The 27,192-nt window shown below is 38.0% G+C and overlaps 2 protein-coding genes across 2 annotated transcripts; one reads left to right on the top strand and one right to left on the bottom strand.

Moving 5' to 3' along the window:
* Positions 1–14,414, top strand: LOC121421755 (X-ray repair cross-complementing protein 6-like). The gene is made up of 12 exons (XM_041616554.1): positions 1–303; positions 1,197–1,251; positions 1,645–1,738; positions 2,229–2,415; positions 3,223–3,383; positions 5,184–5,280; positions 7,219–7,333; positions 8,429–8,646; positions 9,461–9,572; positions 10,050–10,324; positions 11,469–11,516; positions 13,740–14,414. The coding sequence occupies exons 1-12, from the start codon at positions 25–27 to the stop codon at positions 13,851–13,853; spliced, it is 1,755 nt and encodes a 584-aa protein (XP_041472488.1). The 5' UTR covers positions 1–24; the 3' UTR covers positions 13,854–14,414.
* A 5,123-nt stretch (positions 14,415–19,537) lies between these two features.
* LOC121421966 (zinc finger CCCH domain-containing protein 13-like) lies at positions 19,538–27,054 on the bottom strand. The gene is made up of 4 exons (XM_041616766.1): positions 26,855–27,054; positions 24,937–25,015; positions 22,552–22,895; positions 19,538–22,415 (listed from the first exon to the last, which is right to left on the bottom strand). Exons 3-4 carry the CDS (start codon positions 22,845–22,847, stop codon positions 19,538–19,540), a joined length of 3,174 nt encoding a protein of 1,057 aa, XP_041472700.1. The 5' UTR covers positions 22,848–22,895; positions 24,937–25,015; positions 26,855–27,054.
* Between the last annotated feature and the right edge of the window lie 138 nt (positions 27,055–27,192).

The raw sequence follows: 27,192 nt of genomic DNA, 5'->3' as shown, positions 1-27,192 counted from the left end.
AAGCCCAACTTGATTGTAGACCAGATGGGTTCATCCCTGGTGGTGTTAGAATATCTGAGGAGGTCAATTGCATTTAGACCAAGTGAATCAGAACCAAGTCCCAAAGCACCTGAGTATCCACTGTCAGATTGCCAAACATATCGCCCCATTCACACTACATGTATATTTTTCATTCCTCAGTGCGCCAAGACTGTACTGAGCAACAAGATTATCAGCAGTGAGAAGGATCTGGTCGGTGTGGTCTTCTTCGGGACCGAAAAGGACAAGAACAGCGGAAGCTTCAAGCACATTTATGTTCTTCAGGTATCGATCAAACTTGTATTTAAGAGAGTAGGGCCTGATTGGTTCTGCATGGACATTTTTTTCCTATTCATGATGTGCGTATCATCCTAGGTTGACAGACATTTCCAGGGCCCCGTTGCACAAAAGTTATTATGGAAATTTTGCCATCCAATGATCAACAGCTAATCATAATCAAGGATTTCATGCAAGTTACAATTGCATGGCAAAAAGAAACTTTTATGCAACAGGCCCTGACTTTTATTTCCATAATGTACTGTAGGGTTAGAATAGACTGAGATGGAGTCTTATTTGGACTTGACCATTACCAGTATGGGTATTGTTGAATCACTCTCTTTAGGAAAAAAAAAGTCTGGGCAAAACACACTTGATATTTTGACAGTCAACATCAGTGAAACGCATACCAACCCCTGATTACTGGTAGACCAAATTGTAATTGTCACATAAATGTCAAATTATGAGATCCATTTTTTTTGGGGGGGAGGATAGGGGGTTGAGCATCACGCCATAGTTGTTGTTTGGTTTCACTGATTATTTTTATTTGTGAAAAGCTACTTAAATCATTGCATCTTATTAGCTTAGAGCCAATTATGAAATTATTGAAAACTTTTTATGAAACTCTCCTTAATCTTCAGAGCTTGTTGGTTAAAGGATCCAAAGAATATGTAGTGAGAGTCCCAAAAATAAAAATACAACAAGAAATATAGAGGAATAAATAAAAGTGCAAACGAAAAAGTAAACAAAAAACGGGGGATACACAAATACATAAATGATCAGTAAGAAAAAGTAATTGTAAATCTTTTCTACTGTCTTTCTGTCATTTATCCAATTAGTCATGTCCTGTGTTGGATTTATTTTACATTTTTCAAATCATTCTATTCTGTGTGTAAATTTAGGATCTTGACCAGCCCAGTGCCAGCAGAATCCTGGAATTGGAATCTTTCCTCTCAGGTAAATTCAAATCAATCAAGAAGTCAATCATTATATAATCTAAATTGGCAACGCAAATGAACAACCAAATCATTGTTTTTAAATGCAAATTGGCAACTTTTTGATGAATTTCTTGATTTATTGGCTTGTGTATTATCTATCTATTCATTTTCTTTTAAGGTAGGAAATCACAGACATTGTGTACAATGTATATGGGGGTATGCTGTGATAGTTGCGTGGGACAGAGATTTGAGGGGATGAACAAGAGTCCAAAATGCTTGAGTCTCACGCATAATGCGTGAGACTTGGTAGCTCTGCTAATAGAGGAGAATCACATAGGTACGAAATGCTAATAACCATTTTGCTTTCACAAAACTGTTATATGCACATATTTTTCCTCTTACCTCATCGTAGAGGGGAACAATGACTTTGCCAACAAATATGGATTTGAGTCTGGGTATAGCCTCAGCGATGCTCTCTGGACCTGTTCTAACATGTTTTCACAAAGGTATGGCATTCTAATCCTCTCATGATGACTCTATAAATAGTTAGTATAAATTATTATATCGCACATATGACTACCTAGAAGTGTTGAAGGTGCTCTTATATTACCCTGCATCAGTAGGGAAAACATTTCATACTGATGATAATAAACATTATAGAATGCAAAAAACTTGTCGAAAGTTTTATTTTTAATTCTTTCATTGGTAAACAAAATCTTTATATCATTATGAGGACCTTTTAAAAATCAGCTTTTATGGGTATTTCATAAAGCTGTTCATAAGTTGAGAGTGACCGGTGAACCTTTCTTACATATACGTGCAAAATAATCACCAATCAACATGTAATGGTGAATATGATTTACCACAAGAAAGGATCGCCAGTCGTTCTTAACTTGCAAATGGCTTTATGCAATGGCCCCCTGGTGCTAGGGCGATTTACTCTATGACAGGAAATCGAAATAAAGTAAATGTAAATAAATATTTCTGATTTAACAGTCCACAGAAGGTGGGGTACAAGCGGGTTCTTCTCTTCACCGACAACGACGACCCACACAAGGGCAATGTAGCATTCCAAAGACAGGCCAAGCAGAAGGCGAAAGATCTTTACGACATTGGTATCGAGATTGAGCTCATGCACATGACGCAGCCAGACACAAAGTTTGGCTTCTCAGAGTTCTATCAGGTACACTATAATGAGGGGGAGAGAGAGAGAGAGAAATACAGGGAGGGGGTGATAAGATAGATTCTTGACATTTGCTCTTTTGTCAATTGCTCCGTTGTAAACCACACATGCTTATCAAATCACTAAATTCAACCTTGATTAAACACTATTCCCTACCCTACCCTACCTTACCCTACCCTCCCCTCGACATGGTTCCCTGCAACAACATAGAAAACATGTGTAACTGGAAATGACTTGACCATATAATATCATGGAATTTTGAGACTTGATCAGTTGAAAATCAGTAGCAAATCAGGTATTTCGGGGGGGGGGGGCTTTCACAAAAGTTGTCAGCACTAATTAAGTTGTCAGTGCTTACAATTTCAGTGAAATCCTTGGTTTTGATTGGCTGAGAGGCACTTGTCTCTGACTGTTACTATGGTAAATGTCGGAGAAAGACAACTTGTCAATGCTGATAACTACTTAATGATATGCAACATTTACATAGCGCTTAACACAAATGTTTCTAAGCACTGCATGCTATTACCCCAGCTTTAGCATGGCTACCCTGATCGGGCGCATTGAGCATTCAAGGAATTCCTTCCTTCTTGGTACCCATTTACTTCACCTGGGTCAAGAGTGGCAAATGTAGATAAACGCCTTGCCAAAGGACGCTAGTGCTGCGATGGGATATGAACCCCAGACCTTGTGGTTCAAAGTCTGAAGACTTTTCCACTGAGCCACAACACCTCTACATGAAACGATCCCCTGCTTTCTTGAGATGCTTGGAACTCTTGTTTATAATAGTAATAATGATTTTCTTTTCAGGACATTGTTCATACAGGTGAGGATGAAGAGGGCATCATCCCAGATGCTTCAGAGAAGTTCGATCAGCTCCTCGCGAGGGTACGGGCGAAAGACCACAAGAAAAGGACCATGGGAAGGATTCCGTTCTCCCTTGGAAAAGGACTGGAGCTAGGTGTGGGCATGTAAGTAATGTTTTGATTTACTGGCAAAGTCAAGAAGCTTGCTTTCAGTCTTTAATTTTCAACATATCTGGAAAATAGAACATAACAAAAATAAGGTTAACAACAGTGGATATATGAATAATTACAAATTTAGAAAAAAAAATATTTGAAATTTTGTCAAGACAAATATGCGAATCAGAATATTGAAAATGAAACGAAAATATAAAGGATATTAGTTAACAGCGTTTTCATAGTAACAATCTACTAGGCAATAGATGTATGTAAATGGTGCCTATTGGTCGAGGGTCTGCGAATTGTATGGCATATGGTGCATTGGAAAGGGTCAGTCTGCATTATATCATTGAAAAGCATATAAATTTTGGGACTAGGATTCGTCAAAATAAATGGGAAATCTAAATTGTCTAGTATGATTTATAGGCTTTTGCGTCAACTTCATGATAGGGACCTTAGTTTATAAGTCATCATGGATAGTAAAAGTGAAAGACATTTTGAATAAATGTGGGATGTCTAACCTGGAACTGTTGAAGATATGGTTCTTGATGTTAAGTGGGTTAAGTCAACTCTGAGTCTCAGATAAGATGATATTGCAAAACAGGAGTGGAATGCTGAAATTAATAGAAGCCATTTATGCATGAATTATAGGATATTCAAACAAGATTTTGGTTTTGACAACTATTTCGTGAAATAAGATTTTGCAGAAAGGATTGAACTCTGTTAATATGGTTGTGGGAAATCGTAGATTGCCTGTTGCTAATTGTTGTTACCTGCCAAATTTTGGGTCAGCAATCTTGTACGTTATGTGACTCACGTGGGCCAGGTGATGAGTTTCACTTTTATGCTTTTCACACTGCATTTCCTTAACCCCATACTATCCTTAACCCCGGACTTTCCTTAACCCCATACTATCTTTCGATTCACACTGTCTTTCTTAACCCCATACTATTTGCTTAGCTGGGGTTAACGCTTAAATCCGGGCAATCACACAGCTCATAAATATTGATGATTTTACCATACAGAGCGCGATTACTATGCAATTTTGACTTCTGTGATTGGCTAATGCTTAGCCCCACTTTTGCTATGCACTTTTTCTTTTCACACTGCATCTTTTAGCACCGCAATTGTGGTGCTAGCACCACAATAAGCCGGCTAACCCTGCTTTTTTGCAGGGCCAGATAGTACTGTAATATTTACCGTGCTAGCCCACTTTACTAACACGTGTGAAAATGAAGTGGGCTAAGCTTAACCCCGAGATATTGGTGGGGCTAAGACCCCCTTAGCCCTGCCCTTGTAAGTGAAAGGAAAGCTTTAATTAGAGGATATGTTCTTGTCAGACCAAATGTGCTTAAAAGGCACAATTTGTTTAATATGAGAAATACGAAAGACTTGAAAAATCTGTCAAGGTTTTGTAAATTAATTACGTCCAAATTTTAATGTCATCTTTAATGTAGTCGTCTGTATTGATTACAGTGTTGTATTAGGGCATGATTTCTGATTTTGTTGGATTGCGCCCTCATGTGCTCAGAGGGGTGTGTGTCTTTGTTCCAGTGTCCGGATCGAGGAGAATAAAATACAGTATTATAGCTTTTGCTACTCTCAGGGGTGGATGGCTCAATTTCTGCCAGTTATTGCTCTTATATTGTACATATATTTATTATTATGATTGATTTTTTTTTACATTTTGGTTGTATTTTTATTATGCCAATTATTGCCATTGTTATAACCTGTTATATTTCTTCCATGCCCCAAAGAGAAATAAAAGAAATAATATCATTGGCATTGTCTTTGTTCTTATATCTGAAGTTACAACCTCGTAAGACAGCAAAACAGACCGTATCCTATCAAGTTACATCGGCAGACCAACGAAGCTCTCAAGGGAAAGTCCAAGATGTACTGTGAGGTGAGACACACAATACGAAGGATGAATCCTTCTCATCGGTTGATTTTAACTGTACTGTCAAATGTTGGTGTTGGAAGCACAATCTAGATACACATTAAAGGGGAAGTTCACCCTGAAGAAAACTTTCTTGTAAAAATAGCAGAAAAAATAGTAAAAAAAATTGGTTAGAGGAAAATCCGTTAAAGAGTAAGAAAGTTATTAAGAGTTCAAAGTTTTGGATTTGTGACGTCATAAACGAGCAGCTGTCCCATGTGTTATGTAATATAAAATGCATAATTTCAAATTTTGTATGGTTCCTGATGACTTAATTTTGTTTTCTTTTCATGATCGGGTGTGAAACGATTTGTCTATTGATATACAAAAGTTACAGTGAAAACCATTTTCAATTTTCTGAGAAAATGACATTTCATTGATTTTTTACCGTTCGCTATGTAGGAATGCTGCTCGCATACGACGTCACAAATCAAATAATTAAAATTCTAATAACTTTTTAATTATATGATGATTTTTTCCCAAACCTTCGGCAATATTTTTCCTTAATTTTTCTGCTATTTTTACAATAAACTTTTTGTCAGGGTGAACTTCCCCTTTAATATTTTGCTATTGTACAGTCTTAAAGACAGCGCGTCAATCACCAACCTTTGCGTTATTGGGCTCCGCACATGGGCGTTTCCTGAAGCTATTCAGAAGTTACAGGCAACTTTACAAAAGACTGGGGATCATTTCTTAACTCTTAACGTCATTCACTGTAATCAGCATAGGCGGCGGAAGCGGGGGGGGGGGGGACGTGTCCCCCCTAAATTTTTAGGTGGGGGAGATGTTCCCCCCCTGAATTATTTTTTATAACCTTTTTTTTTCTTTCTTTCTTTGCTTGTAAATTATTTTTCCAGCATCCCCCCCTAAAGTTATGTGAACCCCTCTGAAACCCCCCCTGTGTTGTCCCCCCCCCCCTAAAATTTAGTTTTTTGTGTGTGTTTTTTTTTTTTTTGCTTGTCAAAAAATTTTGGTTAGCCACTCCTAAAAGTTAGGTTGATAACCTCTTTTGGGGGCGCTTGTCCAATTTTTTTACCTGTGTCCATCCCAAAATTTGAGATGGACACCCCCTAAATTTTTTGGCTTCCGCCGCCAATGGTAATCAGCGAGTGCCATTTTTTTTCAAAGAGTCTATATGCAATTGTTTTATTTATAAAAAAGGGAATCACTTCTGAGATAAACCTTTTGACCATAAGCTGAACAATAGAATCACTCATGCATGCAATGCACTCCAAAATACAATAGGCATAAAAATAGCTGTATCACTATTGCACGGAAATGTGTTTGCAGCACTCCAGTGGATTCACAGATATGACAGATATGTGAATGCACATTTATTTTAATTTATGCACATTAAGGGTTAAGAGCTCAGTCAACACCAAATAACATTTTGGTGCACATGCGCCACCACAAGACAGGATCACCTGTCATTCGTTAAGTCTTAACTACAGAACAGCTTTATGAAACGGCCACCTGGTGCACATACTCCTGATTTCCCAGGAAAATTATTTTACTCTCTTTCCAGTCACAGAATTTGATAAAAATGCCTCAAATCGGGAAAAATTCACGGAACGTTGATCGGCACCAAAATCGAAAAAAGTCGGTAAGAAACTTGTTGCATATGAAGACAACAAATTGTAGAAAAGATGTGAAAATGTAAAAGAAATTGAAATGTTTGTCATGAAATTTTGAGACATCACCAGGGAATTTTATTTCTTTACATGCTGGGAACTCCGTGACTCACATTTACATTATTTTAAGATTTGAGGTTTAAGTTTTTCATTAAATTTTCTTTCTTTCTCAACATTCATGTGAGCCTCCTAATCTTATAGCTTTATGTTTGTTAATTTTTGCCAGATTCAAAAAAATAACAATAATAATGTTAATTTTTGTTTATCTTAAAAGGATACTGGAGAGCTTCTTATGCCATCGGACATCAAGAAGTATCAGACGTATGGAGGGAAAAACATCATCTTTGAGAAGGATGAGGTTGCTGAAGTGAAGAAATTTTACGATCCAGGTTTGTAGTGTGCAATCCCATAATATAATCTTCTTGTATTTATCTGACATTTTACTCTATTCTTAATTGAGTTCATGAACTACTCATGTCATGCTAAATTGAGAAATACTGTGGTTACAACTATCCAAGACTACTGCTATCCCATGTATTAAATTATTCTACTCCTTTCTGAAATTTCAACATATAACATATATTGTATAACTTTTACATGTCATTTTGTTATAGTCATTGTTATTGTATATATTTTGTTTTTTACCTTGTACAGAATTTTGCAATTCAGCCTTCGGCTGCAATGAAGTTTTCTTAATAAACCATTTCAATTTCAATTTTTATGCCAACTGTAAAACAGAGGTGAATAATTCAAGAAGGTTCCACATGTAGGGGGTTGGATGTAAGTATTTTATCAAAAAGAAAAAAATATTGTTGCATACTAATGACCAAAACTATGATGTGCTGACAGAAGTTGTTTTCTTGAGTTTCACATGACACGTGGCACTATCATTTGGTATACACGAGTCTTTTAGGATGCTGATTTTAATAAAAAATAGCACGGATATAAGAGAAAATTTTGATTCTGGAAAGACATCACAAAACTGCTTATTATGGTATTGAATATCTCATTATTTTTAACTCTTAGGAAGCGAAATATTACTCCTCTGTTAAGAGAGTTGCATTGGCTTCCATTGAAGCAATGTATTGTCTTCAAGATTATGACCAAGTTTTTAAGATCATCCATGATAAATCTCCACACTACATGGACTCTCATCCGCCTTCATCAGTCAGAACGTCCCGGGCTTTGCTCCAGAACAGACATTACTCTACTCAAAGCTGTTAACAATGCTTTTCAGACATGTGCCCCAAGATTCTGGAATGACCTTCCAAGATATATGCAACTTTCTCCTTCTTTCAAAATATGTAAAGAAATATCTCAAGACTATGCTTTTTACTAAATAATCTTTACATGTATTATTATAATTTTTTATTCCATCATTGTGTGAAGCGCTGTGAAACAATGATATATTGTAAGAGCACTATATAAATGAACACATTATTATTATCCAGCACTTTATGCATGTTGTGTTGTTCCTTTCGTAGGGCTATTGCTGATGGGTTTTAAACCAAGGTCAGCCCTGAAGAAATACTTCCACGTCAGACCAGCCCAGTTCCTATTCCCCGACGAGAGTTCGGTGTCGGGCAGCAACACAGTCTTCAATGCCCTCCTGCAAAGATGTTCGGCGCGAGACGTGGTTGCCATCTGTCGTTACATTCCGCGCAAGAACACATCTCCGAAGTTTGTCGCCCTCTTGCCTCAGGTAAGTCTAGTAGATATACGTGTACATAAAAGCACTGTGGCCTGGTGGTTCTGACTGTTGGCTTTAAAACTGAAGGTCATGGGTTTGAATCCCAGCCATGGTGTAATTTCTTTCAGCAAAAACTTGATACACAATTTGCTGCACGCAACACCGGTAAGGTTGATTGTGCTGAAAGGGAAAAAAAATCCTTGAAAAACTGAGCTTTGGGATTGGTAGACGAGATTAGCTGGGGTAATACAGGAGAGCTTTCGGCACCTATCAAGGTGGATTTGTGCATTAATACCCTACTGTATATTATCAATATCATATGAAGAATAGCCTGCTATTACGATTGGGAAGTTAAAGATGTTCATAACTGTAACTTCTTGTTCCCCTAGCACTTTTGTCTTATTGTTTTACAAATTCATTATCAAATCATTATGTATTGATGATTAGTATCAATGTACAGATATTTGCTATTGTTATGAAAATGAAAATCCATATTTTATTGTTGGAAATAGACATGAAATGAAATACTCTGAAAATTTGCTTTGCCCAATTGATCGTGGGCCTGGCAGCCACTGTGCAGCGCCAGATCGACAAGGCTCTATCCCTTTAATCGTTGAACTCCAAACAGGGTAGCAGCAACTCCCATCTTCTCCCGCTTGTGAGGCGGACGCTCTACCAACTGAGCCAACACACTGGTTGGAGTGTCACTATTGCATTTCTGGAAATGAAATGAAATAAACAAATAAAAATTGTGTTGTCGGGTATGGAGATAGTCGAAAGAAGTCCAAATAACAATTATTGTTCTATTCCTACATATTTATCACAGAAAGAGGAGCTTGACGAGTACTCGGTTCAGATTGCCCCTCCTGGATTTCATCTCATCTTCTTGCCTTTCTCAGATGACATCAGAACACTAGAACATCCCACTAACCCTAGAGGTAAGAGGTGAAATTGCCACTTGGTCTTCACCTGGGCCTTTTTACTTTAAAGATAAATTCCAGTTGTGGTAACGATTTCAAAATGAATTCGTACAGAATCCAATGAAATGACCACCAAAGTGTCTGTTTGTATAGATAATAAATATGTGCCAAAGGTTTCTGTAATAAATTGTGTAATTGCTGACAAAATTATCAAATAAGCACAGGATTCGAGTCAAGCGTCGGGCCGACATTCAAAGCAATAATAATACACTGTCCCACGTGCGCTTATCTGTGTTGGTGATCCCCAGTGTGAACATTGTGAGCGTAGATTTCAAGATTTTACAAAGTTCAGTTTATGTAACTGTACCAGATCTAGATCCTCGATGATATAGTGACAATTAAGCTTGGTTTCACACATTTTCTTGTGAAATCAGTGTTTACTGCAACTACTTTCATTTATCTTTAACACTCCCCACATCTCTTTAAATCCCCCAGCGACGCCGGACCAAATCGACAAGGCCAAGAAGGTCGTCAAGAGCCTACAGTTCAAGTTTTCCTCGGAGAACTTTGAGAATCCCGTGCTCCAGACACACTACAGAAACCTAGAGGCTCTCGCACTGGACAGGGACACAGCTGATGAAATGGTAGATCACACGGCACCCAACAACGAGATGATAGAGAAGAGGGCGGGGCCGGCCATTAGAGAATTCATGGAGTCTGTCTTTCCGGAAGGGTACGATCCAACAGCCAAACCAGCTGCAAGGAAGAAGGTACAGGTCTTCTCTTTCATATGTTTTAGTAGTTTTCTTTGGTTAGTTCATAGGCTGCAGACGGGGGGGGACGTGTCCTCAGCTAAATTTGAGGTGGGGGGACAATTCCCCCCCCCCTAAATTTTTTGTTGATGATCTTTTTTATTCATATTTTGCGTGTCAACAAATTTTGGTTTTCCCTCCCTTGCTTGTCAATTTTGTTTCCTGCGTCCCCCCTAAAAATGTTGGCTTCTGCCGCCAATTTGTAATTTTACATATCAAAGCAGCAGGAATAGATTTGTATGTTCAGAAGCAGTCTTCTAAAAAGATGAGTGCGTAGGAAACACTTCACATGCTGTATGCCAATTAGTCCTATAGCATGGGCCCATTGAGTGGAAGCATGTGGATATTCTCCCTGTTTCAGACTGCTCAAGCATTTGTGAATGACTTTTTATTTAGTTATTAGGGTCACCCTTGATTTTTCAACAATGTCAAAGCTGGCCATACAATTGTATGGAGCAACGTTTTCAGGTCTGAGATAAGTTCAGTTCTTGGGTTTCTATGGATATTGTCCTGAGTATTTTCTTGTGTGATTATCCTGCTAGATATCAAATAATCAATTTTTTTATTAATAATAATAATAGCGGCATATTTACCCAGGGTAGCCACTTCAGTTCCGAAAACTGTTCTCCCAGCGGGCCCTGCTATTATTACCCCTGCTTTAGCACGGCTACCTTGATCGGGCGCTCGAGCATTCGAGGAATTTTTTCCTACCGGACATCCATTCACCTCTCCTGTGTCGAGTGCAGCACAAAGTGGATAAATTTCTTGCTGAAGGAAATTGCGCCATGGCTGGGATTCGAACCCACGACCCTCTGTTTCAAAGTCCGAAGACTAATCCACTGGGCCACAACGCTCCACATAATTGAGTTTACATCAAAGTTCAAACTCATTCTCATATGTATCTTTCTCTCTCTGTTTGTATTCTTTGTTTTATATTTCTCCAATTTTTTTCTGTCCGTCTCTCTCTTCTGTCTCATTTTTCCCTTCTCTTCTCTATCTTTCTCTCTTGCTATCCATCTCGCTCTCATTTCACTTTTCCCGTTTCCTTTCTCGTCCTTCCCTTTCTCACTCTCTCACTCTCTCTTTGTCTTATTTCCTGTAGGCGGCGGGTGGTACAATTGATGTAGCTGATGAAGCAAGAAAAGGCAAGGTAACAATCAAATCCAATCTGTGCCCTTTAAAACAAAGCATTGCAATTGATGGGAAATAACCAGTCAAGATCATTGTAGCATGTGCATTTTGTTCACAGCCTATCCCCATATACCGTAAGTAACGGTGTATTAACCGCACCCGTGTATTAACCGCACCCCCAACTTTGGACTAAAAAAAAAAAAAAAAATTCTCACATTTACATGCATATTTGAGGTACATGTACAAAGAAACAAAATCTAAGTTTTTAAGATTTCAAAGTATCCAAAGAGATTACCGGTATGCGGAAATATGCTGTTCTTGATCAATTCATCTACAAATGTTAGAAAGAAAGAACGGTCCCCGGCCGACAATATTGGCAACTTACACACTCACTCACCTCACAGTCACAGTGTACACACACAGCACTGCCATTACATTGCAAACTACGATACAGTACCAGTCATGCCAGTACATCTTATCAAATTATGATCTGTGTCTTTCCCAGCGTAGGAGGAAGAAACATTCACATTTTTTGCATCACAATCTCACAATCACTTTCAGAAATTTGATGTCTTAGCATGAATTTTGGATACGGGATTACAGGAAGGTTCAAGAAACAAATAAATTGACATTCTTTCCAGTTGTTTTTTACGGCTTCGTGCCGTCTCTCTCGTGCGTGGTTTACATGGTATCTTATGAAAAGCAAACAGGAAGGAAAAAACAAGCTGGCGCGAAAAGGGACTTTGAATAGCGCCAGCTTAAGTCGCACTACAACCACATTACAACGCAATAATTAAGCTCACTCAACTCTCGCTCAGCAGTGACAAAATATTACCGAGTATGCTTGGCGTCTCTTTTAAATTAGCCAGGGAACTTCACTACTTTGAATCAAGAATAAAGTCAAAATTAGTGTCATGAAGGTGGGTGCGTTTGTTATGGACAATATTTGATTAAGATCATAATAGTTGCTTCCCATTACCCTCGGCTCATACCTCTCTAAACGACATTGCCTGGGCGGCTACGCCCGGCCACTCGATGTGTTGTGATCTGGCAGACATTGTACATGTACGGGAGGGGTTACGGCGGGCTGGCTCAGACCCGTCACCGTGTATAAACCGCACCCCCGACTTTTGCTTCTATCCCGCTGAGAAAAAGGTGCGGTTAATACACCGTTACTTACGGTACCTCCAATCCACCAATCACAGGTGGTGCTAAAGACTTGTGAATGGCGTTCATTTTTAAAGGCCATCGCACACCTTACGACTGTTCGTGATCTGATTTTGGAACAAATCGCACTTTGCTCATTTTCTGAAAATGTGACTGGAACATACCATTTTATTTGAGGTAAAAATTAATTGAAAGAATACTAATATACCCATTTTGAAAGATTGCAAACCTTTATTTTGGAGTAAAGGCCAAATTTGTTTCAAATCGTAGCCAATCGTACGACTGCTGTCATTACGACTAGATATTAAATTTACCTTTATTCTAAGAAGGATGATAGCATCGTCACAGATTTTAACATAGGTATTTGATGATGATTTCAAACATTACACAGAAAGATATTCCAAGTCTCAATATTAGCATCAAATTCTACATTTGATTCTGAAATAGGGTCGCAGACCAATCGTAAGTTGTGCGGTCGATTTTAGACATCAAGTTATTTGTAAAATGAAATATCATTATCAAGTAGTTATTAAAGGCAGCCCCATCATCCCTTTCTTCCCCTCTCATCTTCTCCCTGCTCCATCCCTCATCTTCTCGCCTACCCAAACATCTTTCCCAAACCCCTTTCTCTGCCCCCTGGAATCCATCTTGTCTTAAAAGTATGATGATGATGATATGCATGTATAATGGTGAATTAAGATCCCAATAATGTTGATGATGAAATTGATGATGGTCACATAATTAGAAAAAAAAGAAATTGATGATGGTGTGATGATGAAGATGATGATAATGTGGAGGATGATGATGAGGATGATGTTGATGGTGAAGAGGATGATGATGATGATGATAAAGAGAATGGTGATGGTGGTGATGATGATGATGAGAATGAGGATGAAGAGGATGGTGATGATGCTAGTAATGACAACTATAATGGCGATTTGTGATACTAATCATGTTGATGATTTTGATAATTCCAATGAAAATGATAATTTAAATCATAGTAATGACATGTATTTTGAACTTGTATAGTTACAAGATGTAATGGAGAAATGTATCATTATTTTCTCCATGACAGCTTTCCAAATTGACTGTAGCCGTCTTGAAGGAGTTCTGTCAAAAGAATGGGCTTTCAACAGCAGGGAAGAAGAACGACCTCGTAGAAACCATAAACGATCATCTAGGACTATAGATCCTCATCTACACTTGATCCAACAAGCTCTGCAACATTATTTGCTTTATATTCACATGGTCTAATAGCAGATTGTCGTCTTCTCAGATGGTCACACGTCAAAAGCACTTGATCTAAACTGCTGACACAACATTTGCTCCGGTGACAATTGCTTTATTTCATCTGAGATATAGGGATAGATTTAGGGTTGCAATAGCGTTTTATGTTCGGTTTAGGATAGGGTATAGTGTTAAATCGAGGGTTGAAGTCGGTCACTCCATTAGTGTGTGGATTTCACAGTGAAGCAATTGTCATTGAACCGTCTACACCACTTTTGGCCTAATATCCACCTAGTCACGTTGACATTTAGTCTCCTTGGGGGTGTTTCATAAAGATTTAAGTATGACTTAGAGTTGAACTTAAATATCGAGTTGCGTACGGTATGAAAGGCCTGATCGCATTGGTCAGATCGTGTCCTGAGGATGCGCACTACTTCATATCTATCAATCTGATTGTGCTTTGCATATCATGTACGCGTCGGCATTTAAGTGCGACCTAAGTCATACATAAATATCGAGTTGCGTACGGTATGAAATGCCTGATCGCATTGGTCAGATCGTGTCATGAGGATGCGCACTACTGCGTATCTATCAATACGATCGCGCGTTGCATATCATGTACGCGTCGGCATTTAAGTGCGACTTAAGTCATACTTAAATCTTTGTGAAACACCCCCCTGCTCAGCTTGTTGAATTTCCATTTCGTCTACTAATTACAATTCACTGACTGTCAAAGATGATCTAGTCCATTAAGAGTTCATCTAGCCATATAGACTCAAGTTGTTAGACTCCGTTTACACCCCAGATGGTCCGATTCCACATAGCCAAAACCCATCTGCTCTAATTTCTGTTTGGTCTACAACTGCACTTTGTCTAATACCCACTTGGTCTAATTGACATTTAGTCTATTGTCCTGGGGAGCATTTCATCAATATTTTCATCCGACAAGTTGTCAGATCTGACATCTTTCCATGATTTTGATTGGTTGAGAGGCACTGTTCCTATGGTAACTGTCTGATAAAAAGGGATTCGTCGGATAAAATGTCCGACAAGTCCTTTCATGAAACGCCCCCCAGTTGTGTCAAGTGTTAATAAATCGAATTGGTACAGCCTAACTGGAAATTATTTTTTTTAATGGTGATCAGGATAGGTGGCATTTAGACCAAGTGGTTAGTAGACAAACAGGTTGAACCAGGATTAGACCACCTGGAATGGGACAATGGAGATTGGACCAAGTGGTAAAAGACCGAGATGTAGTTTACCGATTTAAAGGGTGGTCAATGCTGCAGCCAAGAAACTCAAAATCATTCTAAGTAGTGATATCAGATTCATGATTTATGATGATGATTTGAATTTTAGCTCCTATTTATGGAATATCATATAGGACTAGTTATATATTCATCAAAATGCTCCTTGTATTCTTACTCATCAGCTTCTGAGAATCATCTACAATATGATAATTCACTCTCAGTACTAAAAATAAAGTATCTGCATATACAATTTAGATTAATACTAGAAATATCAGACCAGGGAGGTTAAGCATAATGGCCCGTATTCTGAAGTTGGGTTTAACTTAAACTCGGGTTTAAAGTTGTGGTTTAAGTATGGGAAGCCAATTGTTACATAAATCACTAATGGTAGAGATTTCATATTTCAGCTCATTTGGCTCTCAACTCATTCATAATTGTCTAGGAAGTATATATAGATGATTGTCTTCACCATCGATGAATCAAGAACAAGCACAGTAAACATAAGAAACATACAACTTAAATCATATTTTTGATACTTTTGGCTTCCCATCTAAAACCGCAACTTTAAACCTGACTTCAGAATATGGGCCAAAGAGATAAAATTATGTTTACAATTAATTGTAAAGTTTTGTACATGGTTACCATAGATTTTCAGTTACGCTTAATAGTAAGCTATGTGTTATTTTGCCTAAACTTAGACCCCTTTCTCATAACAATCCTAAAACTACATGAAGTTTACTTGAAACTGGTGAGGAAACCAACTTGGAAGATCGCTTTGCTAGCGATCCCATTGATCACCTGAAACTGGTTTTTCAAAATCACTTCATGTAAAGCATTCTTGTAGCTGTGGGGACGCTCTCAGTGGGGCGAAATGTTTCACGCATAATATGAAACAGCAGCGTAGACATTCTCCACACAGTGTGTGGAATAGCGCACCGAACATGTGCAAAGATCGCTTCCCGAAGAATGGTGGTTTCCCCACGCTGAAACTTGGCAAAGCGGTCTTAAGAACCACATAGTGAGGTGGATTTTGAAACTGATTTGGAAGATCGTTTCCAAGACCGCTTCAAGCGGCCCCATTACATGGTAAACTAGTTTCTAAACTGGTTTCCACTAAATTAGTTTAAAGACTGCAATGAGAACAAGATCTAAGTCTAATTTAGCTCAAGTTGAACAGATTTCTGTTGTCCAAAGTGATTTGACTCTGGCAGATCAATTTTCATTTCTGGCGTGTATAAGTGTTACAGAGTTCATTATTGAAAGAAGTCTTTTTTAAACTGTGAATAGCGAAAGTTCAGACTCAAGGTAAAAGAGAAATGCCAGTAGTTGCAGTAAACACTGATTTTATGAGAAAGTCTGTTAAACCATGCTTAATTGTCAGTATATCATGGAGGATCTAGATGTGGTACAGTCACATAAACTGAACTTTGTTAAATCTTGAAATCTACACTGAAAAATATTCACACTGAAGATCACCAACACAGATAAGCACACGTGGGACAGTGTATTATTATTGCTTTGAATGTCGTGCCCGACGCTTGACCCGAATCCTGTGCTTATTTGCTAATTTCTCAGCAATTACACAATTTCTTCCAGAATCCTTTGGCACATATTTTTTATTTATACAAACAGGCACTTTGGTGGTCATTCCATTGGATTCTGTACAAACTCATTTTGATATCATTACCAAAACTGGCATTTACCTTTAAAAGAGAAAATTTTCTACCATTTACTTTGTTCAGTTGACGTAGAAAAGCACAAGACCGGCAAATTGTAGCTTTGAATTCGGCCTCAACTCAAAAAATCCTTGGATTAGTAGCAATAATAATGTTGCATAACGTTTATGTTCTCTGTTGCAGGCGAGGATCAAGCTGGATTAGACACAATACCATTTTAAGGACCATATTGGTTTTTTCACAATACGTGACCTTTCCAAACAATTGTGTCTAATCCCGCTAGATCAGCAACTGCTCTGTTTTTTTATATACTTTTATTCAACATGTAATGTAAACAAAAGCATATAATGCCTACCTTGAATAATATTATTGTTTGTAATCCAGAATTAGTTGTTCTTATTGTCACTGTTTTTACGAACGATCCTAAGAGGATTTCAGCAGTACGAAAAATTGTGGAAGGCTTTTTTTGGAGGGTTGAAAGTCTAAGATTTAATTCACTTTTGTTTTACACATGATATAACACTATTTAATGAATCAAGTGTGACCATTATAGCCTTAATTTTTTTTAGATTGATTATTTGGCAGTCATGTTCAAATAAGACAAAAGAGAATTTTTTTTCATCAATTTTGGCCCTTTTGGACACTTAATCAAAACGTGATGATGTACTTAATACTGGTAATGTAATTACTTTAGTATAGGGACTGTTTCATGAAGGGGTTTGTGAGTGATTTTCACTGATGAATTTTAAAAGCTACTGAAATCCTTGCCTCTGATTGGCCGAGAGAATTTTGTCAGTGACAATCAATGACAAGACACTTCATGGAAAACTCTCTTGGCTGTCCTTTCAGAGGGACTTTATTGTTATGCCTGAAATGTAAATTGTAACAAATCATGGATTTGAATATATGCATCTAAATATAAATTTAGAAAAGTCTTGATAAAATTGCTAATTCCTGTGTCAGATTCGCTTGATGCATTTTTCATTAGGGGTTAGGAGAGGGTAATTCCGTACCTTTCGCATTTCACAGGAGGAAACTCTCTACAACGCACCAATTCCTTTGAAAAAGCAAGTCAAATCACACTGGAGAGCTGAGAGGCTTTTGTCGAAAGTTGGACTAGGACAGCATCGGAATCTCATGACTCTGGTCAACAACATATTTGCAATTGTTCTTCCACGGCAAATCTTCAGATGATCTGCTGTCCAAGTGTACCAACTTTTGACAAAAGCCTCTCAGCTCTCCATTGTGATTTCAATTGCTTTTTCGAAGGAATGATGCGTTGTAGAGAGTTTCCCTCAATAAAAGCGAAAGCTTTAGGCCTATTGTTGGGGGAGGGGGAAGGAATTGACATTAAGATGAAGGAATAAACAAATGAATGAAGGAAAAGGAGGGAAACAAAAAAGTGAGGGAATGAAGTAATGATGAAATGAATGAAACGATGAAGGAATGATGTAAAGGAATCAATGCATATGGTGTAATGAAGAGATTACTTGAAGAAGAGTGGCATTGAAGTGAAAGAATGAAATGAAGGAAATTGGAATAAGGATCAGGGTAAGTCTGAGCTTCAAAATGCAGATGACTAGTCTGACAATCACTCGGGCTCTGCTGAAATGAATAGTTATCACTGAAAATAGGCTATTACTCATCAAAATAAAGGTTCGGTATCATTCTTTTCAATCCAGAAATTCAACAAAGAAATTGATTCAATCGAGTGAAATTACAATAGTAAAGAATTTATTTTTTTTTTTGGTTTATGTCCACATTAGTTGAACTACTTCTTAGATTGTCCAATATCAGATTGTATTTAAGCAGATAGATAGTGACAAGTCAAGTCGTCACCCCAGGAACAAGATGGTTTTGATAAAAAGCGTAACCGTAAAATTCATCAAAACTGGATGTAAAATAGGAAAGTTGTGATAATTTTGAAGGTTCTCACTAATCCACAAAACAGTTATATATGCGTCTATGTTATTATCCACACACTATTTCTTTCGTTTTTTATTACATGATAACGAATTGTTTCCTTATACTGTAAAACAAGGTTTTATTCCTCATTGTTGCATTGCCATTGTAAGCTGTGGTGATTCAACAAAGAGCTTCCTTATTGCCAGATCTGCAACTATTGAAATTGTCTATAATTCATATAATAAAAAAGGTCAGAAATAGTGTGTGACATCATCGACTCTCTCATTTGCAGATCGCCCAAGTTGTGGATATAACTTGTTTGTGAAAATAAGAGACACTTTTAAATGGCATCACTTTCTTATCTTATGTCCAACTTGGAGTAAATTTTCAGCATTACGCTTGTTTGAATATTTTTTATTTGAATCGACTTTTTTCTCAGGGTGGTCTTGACTTTCAAGAAGTCTATCAGTTGTAATGGAGAGACTGGCGGGAATGAAGTTTGATAAGGAAATGTAGCAATGCCGGTAGGACTTGGTTATCCAAAGCAGGAAAGGTTCAACTCTGAGGAAGATGGGAGAAATTTTAGGGCAACTTACATTCTGTTTATCAAAGTCATATGACAACCACATTTTAAGGTATAGTTAAAAGTCACAAAATGTGTTTCCAAACAACTCGTAGATGATGCTCAATGATAATGAGTCTAAACCATCAGTCTAAACTCCTGCCAATCTAGCTATGAAGTAGTTGTGAGCTGCTGGGGAATGTTTCCTTCATAATCTCTATTTTGAAAATGCAGTCTTATTATGAGATGATAATCAAAATAACCAGTGTTTGAATTTCTTTTTGGGCTTTGCTTTTGAATCATCTTGACTCTTTGAATTTTGATCAGTCACTGACTCATTTGGAGATTGAACACCCTTTTGGGAATTAGAAGTTGTTGGTTTATCAGCAGGTTCTTGTTTATGGTCATTAACCGGCGCCACCGGATCGGTTATGCCATTTGTATCGGCAGTCGGGTTATTTGAGTCTTGTATATCAGTAGTATTTGAATCCGATGTATTTTCTTCGTTCGGAACATTCTTACCGGGTAATGGAGAATTGTTTTTGGAGTTCGGTTCTCTTTTGTTTGATGTTTTAGAAAGTCGTCCCGATTTTCTGCTACTTGTAGATGTCACCGACAGCCTTCCCGACTTGTGACTCTTCTGGGAAGCAGCGGAAGAACGTCCTCCATTGTTGGGTGTAGGGATCAACCTATTTGGTGACCCGCTTTTATGAGTTTGGTTGGAAATCCGACCTGTAGGGGATCCTCGGTTTGATTTAGCAGACAACCGGTGAGATACCCGACTTGTTGATCCGACTTTAGTCTCCCCTAACTTTACATCAATCATCTCTCTTGCGTTTTTCTGTGTCATTGCTGTAGATGTACGCTCTTTCTTTGAAGGGGATAGTGGTGTTGCGTGGCCTCCGAGCATGCTGCCGTTTCGAGAAGCTGCCTTTGATTCATCTGTCACTGGTAAATCTGTGTTCCCTGCACCTGACGGTAAGTCGTTGACAGGATTAACGTCTGATTCAGGTGGCAAGGATCGACTGTCAGATTTATCATGATTAACAGTGGAGACATATTCTGTGTTGGTGTTGTCTGCTTCATTTGAATTTAAATCTTGTTGATTTTCATTGGATGTAAACTCTTGGGTTTCGTCTTTTGCTTTCCCGCTCTTTGATGATGTAGTTTGTCTTTGTTCAGTAATCCCTTCTTCATGATTGCCCAGTCGCTCATCTTCTCTTACCTCATTGAGTTGTTCAGTCTCACTAACTAGTAATGGAAGAGGGTGCGTTATGTCCCCGGCCGAACCCTCTTCCACCACTCCAAGAGTTGCACGTATTTCACCACTATTAGGGCCAGATCCATCAATGTCTTTATCGTCTTCACCAGGTCCAGGATTGGCTGGTCTAAATGAATCCCTCGGAGAGGCGTAATATGTTTCATATTCTAAAGCAATCCGACTATCGTGTCCTTTCTCACCTTCACCTGGGTCACTCACTTTGGAATGGACCGTAGGGGATTTTGAAGCTCTTGGAAGGTCTTGTCCTGCTTCTAATGATGCACTACCTTCTCTCTTTGTCCCGTCTTCCGAATCAGGGGTCACGTGACCATCTTCTGACCTAGCATCACCACTTTCCGATGCAGCATCTTGTTCTTGATCACCATTCTTTGCATTTTCTTTCTTTAAAAATTTCAGAAGCCTGTCAAAGTCTGCATGGCGCTTTGGCTGCTTGAACAAATCTACCGGTTTTTCCTTTGTACCTTCATATACCATCTCTAACAAAGCAGTCGTACCCGATTTCCTCAGTTTTCTAATCTTTCTTGCCTCAAGGATTATGTCTCTATTTGCAAGTAGCTGCAGTTCCAGGTAGTCCGGACCAAAACGGCGTTTACTCGTTGCCACATGGAATTCATCGTCAATTCCGAGTTCAGGTAGTTCAGGATCTTTGGTAGGTGGTGAAGGATTTCCTGGTCTTGGATCAAGTTTGGGTATCTTTTTACCTCCTGGCTCTGGATTAGCCGGTCTCTCAATGTCATCTGGATCACCATCAGGCTCTTTGCTGTAAATCAAGCGAATGTTATTCTCGTCTGTGTTATCATCCGGACTTGGCCGAGCTAATGAAGAATGTGTTGCGTAAGACTGTACATCTTGTGGCGTTTCTTTTGTTTCGATCTCATCTGTGTTTTCATCCTTAGCTGCCTCTGGCTGCTCATTCTCTTCTTCAGTTATTGTCTCATTCTCAGTTTGGACACCTATTTCCATTGTCTTCGATATCTTTGTCACCTTGTTATCGTCAGTGGTGTCCTGAGGCAAAGGGGTTTTATCTAATGTTTGCTTTTCATCTTTTTCTTCTTTTTCATTTGAACTTGTCTCCTTATTTTCATCCGACTCTACTTTGTTTGGACTTGTTTCTTCGGTGCCTTTCTCCTGCACATTGATTTCCGTATTTTCCGCTTGAGACGTCTCATCATTTGGACTTTGAACACTTTCTTTAACTTTATCGCTTTCTATTTTACCTGACTTCTCTGGAGTCGAATCGTTATTCGAATTGTCCTTCTGTCCATCTGTTTCTTTTTCTATAGGTGTTTCATGATCATTCTCTACGACTTTAGTAACATCGTTTGATGGCGATTCTTTTTTTACTTCACTTTTATCATCTTCTGCCTGCTTATTGGACGCATCTTCTGCAGGGCTGTCAGGTTTTGGATCTTCCTTGCTTTTATTTTTTCCTTTAAACACTCTCGACATGAAACCACCAACCTTGGTAAATTTCGTGCTCTTCTGAGAAGAGGGAGACTTCCGGTCCGGTGTGGCCGATTTGCTATCTTTATCTCCGACCTTTTCATCGGATGGATCGGCTGGCTTTACCACCTCGCCATCAGTTGAATCGTTCTCCTTTTCCCCTTTCTGAACGTTCGATATTGATTTCTTGTCAGACACTCTGCTCCAAGCTTGACGAGAAGTCCTCGCACTCTCCAGCTCCTCTTGGATGGCCTCCATTGCTGGTTGCTTAGCAACGACTCCAACCTTTCGATTGCCTCTACCTCCTTGCGTTGGCTGTTTCCTAGCCGGTGGAGGAGGCCTTCCTCTCCCTCTACCTCTTCCCCTCCCACGGCCTCTTCCTCTAACTCCACCTCTCCCTCTTCCTCTGGAATCAGTTTGACTTCCTGGTTAGATTTTAGGACCTTTCTTCCTCTACCCTTTTCGATTCAGTCTCCCGTTTCTGCCTTTCCAACTCCGCCTTCTCCGCGGCTTCTCTTTCCTTTCTTTCTTTCTCCTTTTGCTTTTCTTCTTCCTCTCGCTTCCTGGCCTCCTCCTCCTCCCTTTTCTTTGCCTCCTCCTCCCTCCGTCTCGCTGCTTCTTCCTTCTGTCGTTTCTTCTCTAATTTCTTTTGCTTCTTGAGTTCGTTCATCATGTCTATTCTTTTCAACGACTCCTCCCTCCTCTTTCGTTCCGCTGCCAGCTCGTCATCCTCCTCGGCCTCCTCCTCTTCCTTCTTTTCTTCCAGACTCTCATCTTTCTTTTTCTTCTTCTTCTTTGTCTTTCCCACGTAGGCAAATGTTTCGTAGTCTGTAGCCATTGTGTTAGAGTTTCCAGCTGATCATGTGGATGTTTGTCCCGTGTAGGTCTGGAACACAAACATGAAAACAATGGTAATCATGGCAATATTGACAATCATATATGAATGTATGAATAATACTGAAATACATTTATAGATTAATATATTTTCAATGCTGTTAAAAAAGCAAAATGGCATGAAACTGACTTTTGATCGATCATTGCCCCACATAATGACAAAGCCAAATCCCGACAGATCGAATCTGCTTTGCCATTGCCAATGGTGACACGACATATTGCTTCCCGTCGGTCTTACTCTTTGGGGTCAGAATAATGTAAAGATAAGAATTTGGGTTAACATGTATTTAGTTTGTAAGCTTAGAGTTTATGTTTGTCTTACTATAATGTGCATATTTTCCATCGGAGCAATTGTCTTAGGAGCAAATGCCACGGATCCTTTCCAATACGGTATACCGCAGAGACCCCAACTCTCCCGCTTTCGGCGGGAGATCTTCCACCGAAAGCCCATTTTCCGAAAATCTCCCGTTCTCCCGCTTGAGATTTAATATCTCCCGCTCGTGCTCTGTTTCTTCCGCTTGAAATGTATTTTCCTCTCCTTAAAATGACCTTTCTCCCGCCCAGACACATTTTAAAAAACCTGAATTAAATTTTCAGCCGACTTCAAGGTAAGTAGAGCGTAAAAGCTGTTCTAAATAGCATCATCCCTCCTATTATAGGCCCTCCTACGTTGCATATACCAAAGAATTGACATGACATATATTATGACTATATATCAATGCAATGTAAAAAGTGAGGAAATTCCTTCATTTCGATTTTTCGGAATACTATGTGAAATAATATGAGAAGCAGTATAATTGCTGATAACCAACCTTAAGCAATCTTATACTCCAGAGATCATCATCAGGGGTCCTTTTCATAAAGGACTTGCAACTGTTGTTACTTTGCCATTATGGCAACTAATGGGGCAACCTTGATTATGATTGGCGGCTGAGCCCTGTTACCATGGCATTTGCCATTATGGCAAAGTTTCATGCTGCAAGTCCTTTATGAAACGGGCCCCCGATGAGACAAGATGGATATGGAAATGTCAATTTTAAGGTGAGGTAGTATTTAATATGTCTTTACTGTTTGATACGAAATAAAGACATCGAAAAAAATATATGGTTTGTAGATGCTTTCATATTTCATATACAATTTCATATACATGCATGAATAATGATATATGAAAAGAAGTTTTATAAAGCCAAAATGTATGATTTGATTCATTGAATCGTTATTTACTCAGAGCCATCATAAAAATTAGTCTGAGATAGCACGGGGGAGCATCTAGGACCCTAGAGCGTCCAGTGTCCTCAAGCGGGCCCTACACACCGGCTGCAACTAAGGGGCTTCTCGCGAATCAAGTAGGAGTCTCCAGTTTGCTTGGGGTCCAGGCGGGAGAATCGCCAGATCAGAGGGTGCTTGGGGTTGGAAAGATCGAAATATGGTTCTTGTTTAGGAGCGACTTCTGTATTAGCATACCTGGTGTCAATGTTAAAATGGTACCCACCTCCCCCTCGCTCCCCGGTTCCGTATGAAAATGACGTTACAATGACTATTATTTCGTAAATGATCATCGGATATGTGTGAAAAGCTTTGCATTTGTTCAGTTATTATGTTTCCGTCAGTACGATTTCTTTTTCTTTTTTCTTTTTCTCTTTTTCTTTCCTTTTTCTATGCATGTACGCATATAGTAAGTCGACTATAATTTCTTCTTTCCCAAGGGGGGTCCACAATTTTACAAGCTTTGCTTTTTAGTGGATCCCCCTCATTTCCATATCCATTTATGCTCTATATTATACTGTTGTTGTTTTTTTACGAAGAATGCCCTTCTGTAAAATTGTATTGTATTGTATTTGATTTGTATTGTTTTATATTACTTTGTATTATTTTTGAATGGAAATGAAATAAAAGAATTGAATTGAATTGAAAATTGAATTGATATTTCTTATGAAGGAATCAATGTACACTATGACAAACTCTAGGACGTGTTGCAAATCATATTAACTTAGCGAAATATTTCAAGTGTAATACTTGTCACGGAGACCTACCTTATAGGCTTGAATTCCAGGGATGATTATAGTTTTGCATGCTTCTCCATACTATGATGAATAGATTACTCTCCGTGGCCTACGTTGAGACAAAGCAGAAAATAAAGTTGTATTTGTATTAAATTACAGTGCACATTCAAAACGAATCTTATCACATTTTGGTGACAAATAATTGTGTAGTCAATTTTGGTTAAATTCCAATTTTGAATTAATTCGTGGGAGTATAGTAGTAGTCATACTGTAGTTAAAGTTCAAGTTCCGGTAGAAGTGGTAGTAGTAGCGGCAGCAGCAGAAGAAGTAGTAGTAGTAGTAGTAGTAGTAGTAATAGTAGTAGTAGTAGTAGTAGTAGAAGTAGTAGTAGTAGTACTACTACTACTAGTAGTAGTTACTACTACTACTACTACTACTAGTAGTAGTAGTAGTAGTAGTAGTAGTAGTAGTAGTATATTGGCTTCAAAATTATAGTCATGATATTATTATAATTTTGGTATTATTATTATAATCATTATTATAACTATTATCATTTTTATTGTAATTATCATCATCGTCAGCAGCAGCAGTAGTAGTAGTAGTAGAAGTAGTAGTAGAAGTAGTAGCAGTAATAGTAGTAGTAGTACTACTACTAGTAGTAGTAGTAGTAGTAGTAGTAGTAGTAGTAGTAGTAGTAGTAGTAGTAGCAGTAGTAGTAGTCGTAGGAGTAGTAGTAGTAGTAGTAGTAGTAGTAGTAGTAGTAGTAGTAGTAGTAGTAGTAGCAGTAGTAGTAGTAGTAGGAGTAGTAGTAGTAGTAGTAGTAGTAGTAGTAGTAGTAGTAGTAGTAGTAGTAGTAGTAGTAGTAGTAGTAGTAGTAGTAGTAGTATATTGGCTTCAAAATTATAGTCATGATATTATTATAATTTTGGTATTATTTTTATAATCATTATTATAACTATTATCATTTTTATTGTAATTATCATCATCAGCAGCAGCAGCAGCAGTAGTAGTAGTAGTAGTAGTAGTAGTAGTAGTAGTAGAAGTAGTAGCAGTAATAGTAGTAGTAGTACTAGTAGTAGTAGTAGTAGTAGTAGTAGTAGTAGTAGTAGTAGTAGTAGTAGTAGTAGTAGTAATAGTAGTAGTAGCAGTAGTAGTAGTAGTAGTAGTAGTAGTAGTAGTAGTATATTGGCTTCAAAATTATAGTCATGATATTATTATAATTTTGGTATTATTATTATAATCATTATTATAACTATTATCATTTTTATTGTTATTATCATCAGCAGCAGCAGCAGTAGTAGTAGTAGTAGTATTTGTTTCATAATTATAGTCATGATAATATCATTATTGTTGGTATCATTATCATTATTATTATTACTATTATTACTGTTACTACTAATACTACTACTACTAGTATTGTTATTATCATTATTATTATCATGATTATCATCATCATCACTAGCAGTAGTAGTAGTAGTAGTAGTAGTAGTAGTAGTAGTAGTAGTAGTAGTAGTAGTAGTAGTAGAAATAGTTTTAGTAGTAGTAGTAGTAGTAGTAGTAGTAGTAGTAGTAGTAGTAGTAGTAGTAGTAGTAGTAGTAGTAGTAGTAGTAGTAGTACTAATACTAGTAGAAGCAGAAGTAGTGGTGATGGTATAATTTCATATTGTTTTCCGGTACGTATTGTGATTTATGATTTAGACATTCTTACATAGTTGTATGGAATGTTGGTTCATTATGGGAACATTCATACATTCATTCTCACTTTCGGTGATACATAAAAAGGTCGAGGTGCACAATAAGTAGGTTAGGCATAGTTTGCCAGACAAAAGACTGATAAATTAAGAGCTAATACAGAATCTAATACATTCAATAAAATATTTGACACCAAAAATAAAAACAAATAACTTACAAGGGACATAAATCACAAATCACATTTTATTTAACTTACCTTCGGTTTCGACACATTAATATGTGCATTATCATCAGTGTTTTCCCCTCAATGTCTTGCATAAGAAGTATTTCGCTCCTTTCTGATAATATAGCGATGTTGTGTAGTATACTTTGTAAATGACACGAGGATGACTAATCAATACACACATAACTATTCGGAGACCGTCACCGTGATCAGAACAACTGCGAGCGTCCAGCTCTTGTTACCAATAAAAATTATCGACCATAAGAGATTGGACATGCATGTCGAGAAACAAAACGGACTCCCTATTGGTATTGAAAGGAGAGTAGATGCGAACTTTATACAACCTGTTTTCTTTATTTCATAAATCACAT

Source organism: Lytechinus variegatus, chromosome 9, assembly GCF_018143015.1.
Source record: "Lytechinus variegatus isolate NC3 chromosome 9, Lvar_3.0, whole genome shotgun sequence".
Taxonomy (NCBI): domain Eukaryota; kingdom Metazoa; phylum Echinodermata; class Echinoidea; order Temnopleuroida; family Toxopneustidae; genus Lytechinus; species Lytechinus variegatus.
Note: the sequence above shows the minus strand (reverse complement) of the source record. Positions and strands in the feature narration are given on the sequence as shown.

Bases quoted from the DNA above. Each gene is read 5' to 3' on its own strand.
- LOC121421755 (XM_041616554.1), top strand. From the start codon at position 25: ATGGGTTCATCCCTGGTGGTGTTAGAATATCTGAGGAGGTCAATTGCA. The intron at 3,384-5,183 runs GTAAGTAATGTT...TTATATCTGAAG, and splicing joins CTGGAGCTAGGTGTGGGCAT to TTACAACCTCGTAAGACAGC. The intron at 5,281-7,218 runs GTGAGACACACA...TTATCTTAAAAG, and splicing joins AGTCCAAGATGTACTGTGAG to GATACTGGAGAGCTTCTTAT.
- LOC121421966 (XM_041616766.1), bottom strand. From the start codon at position 22,847: ATGGCTACAGACTACGAAACATTTGCCTACGTGGGAAAGACAAAGAAG. The intron at 22,416-22,551 runs GCAAAAGGAGAA...AACTGATTCCAG, and splicing joins AAGCGAGAGGAAGAAGAAAA to AGGAAGAGGGAGAGGTGGAG.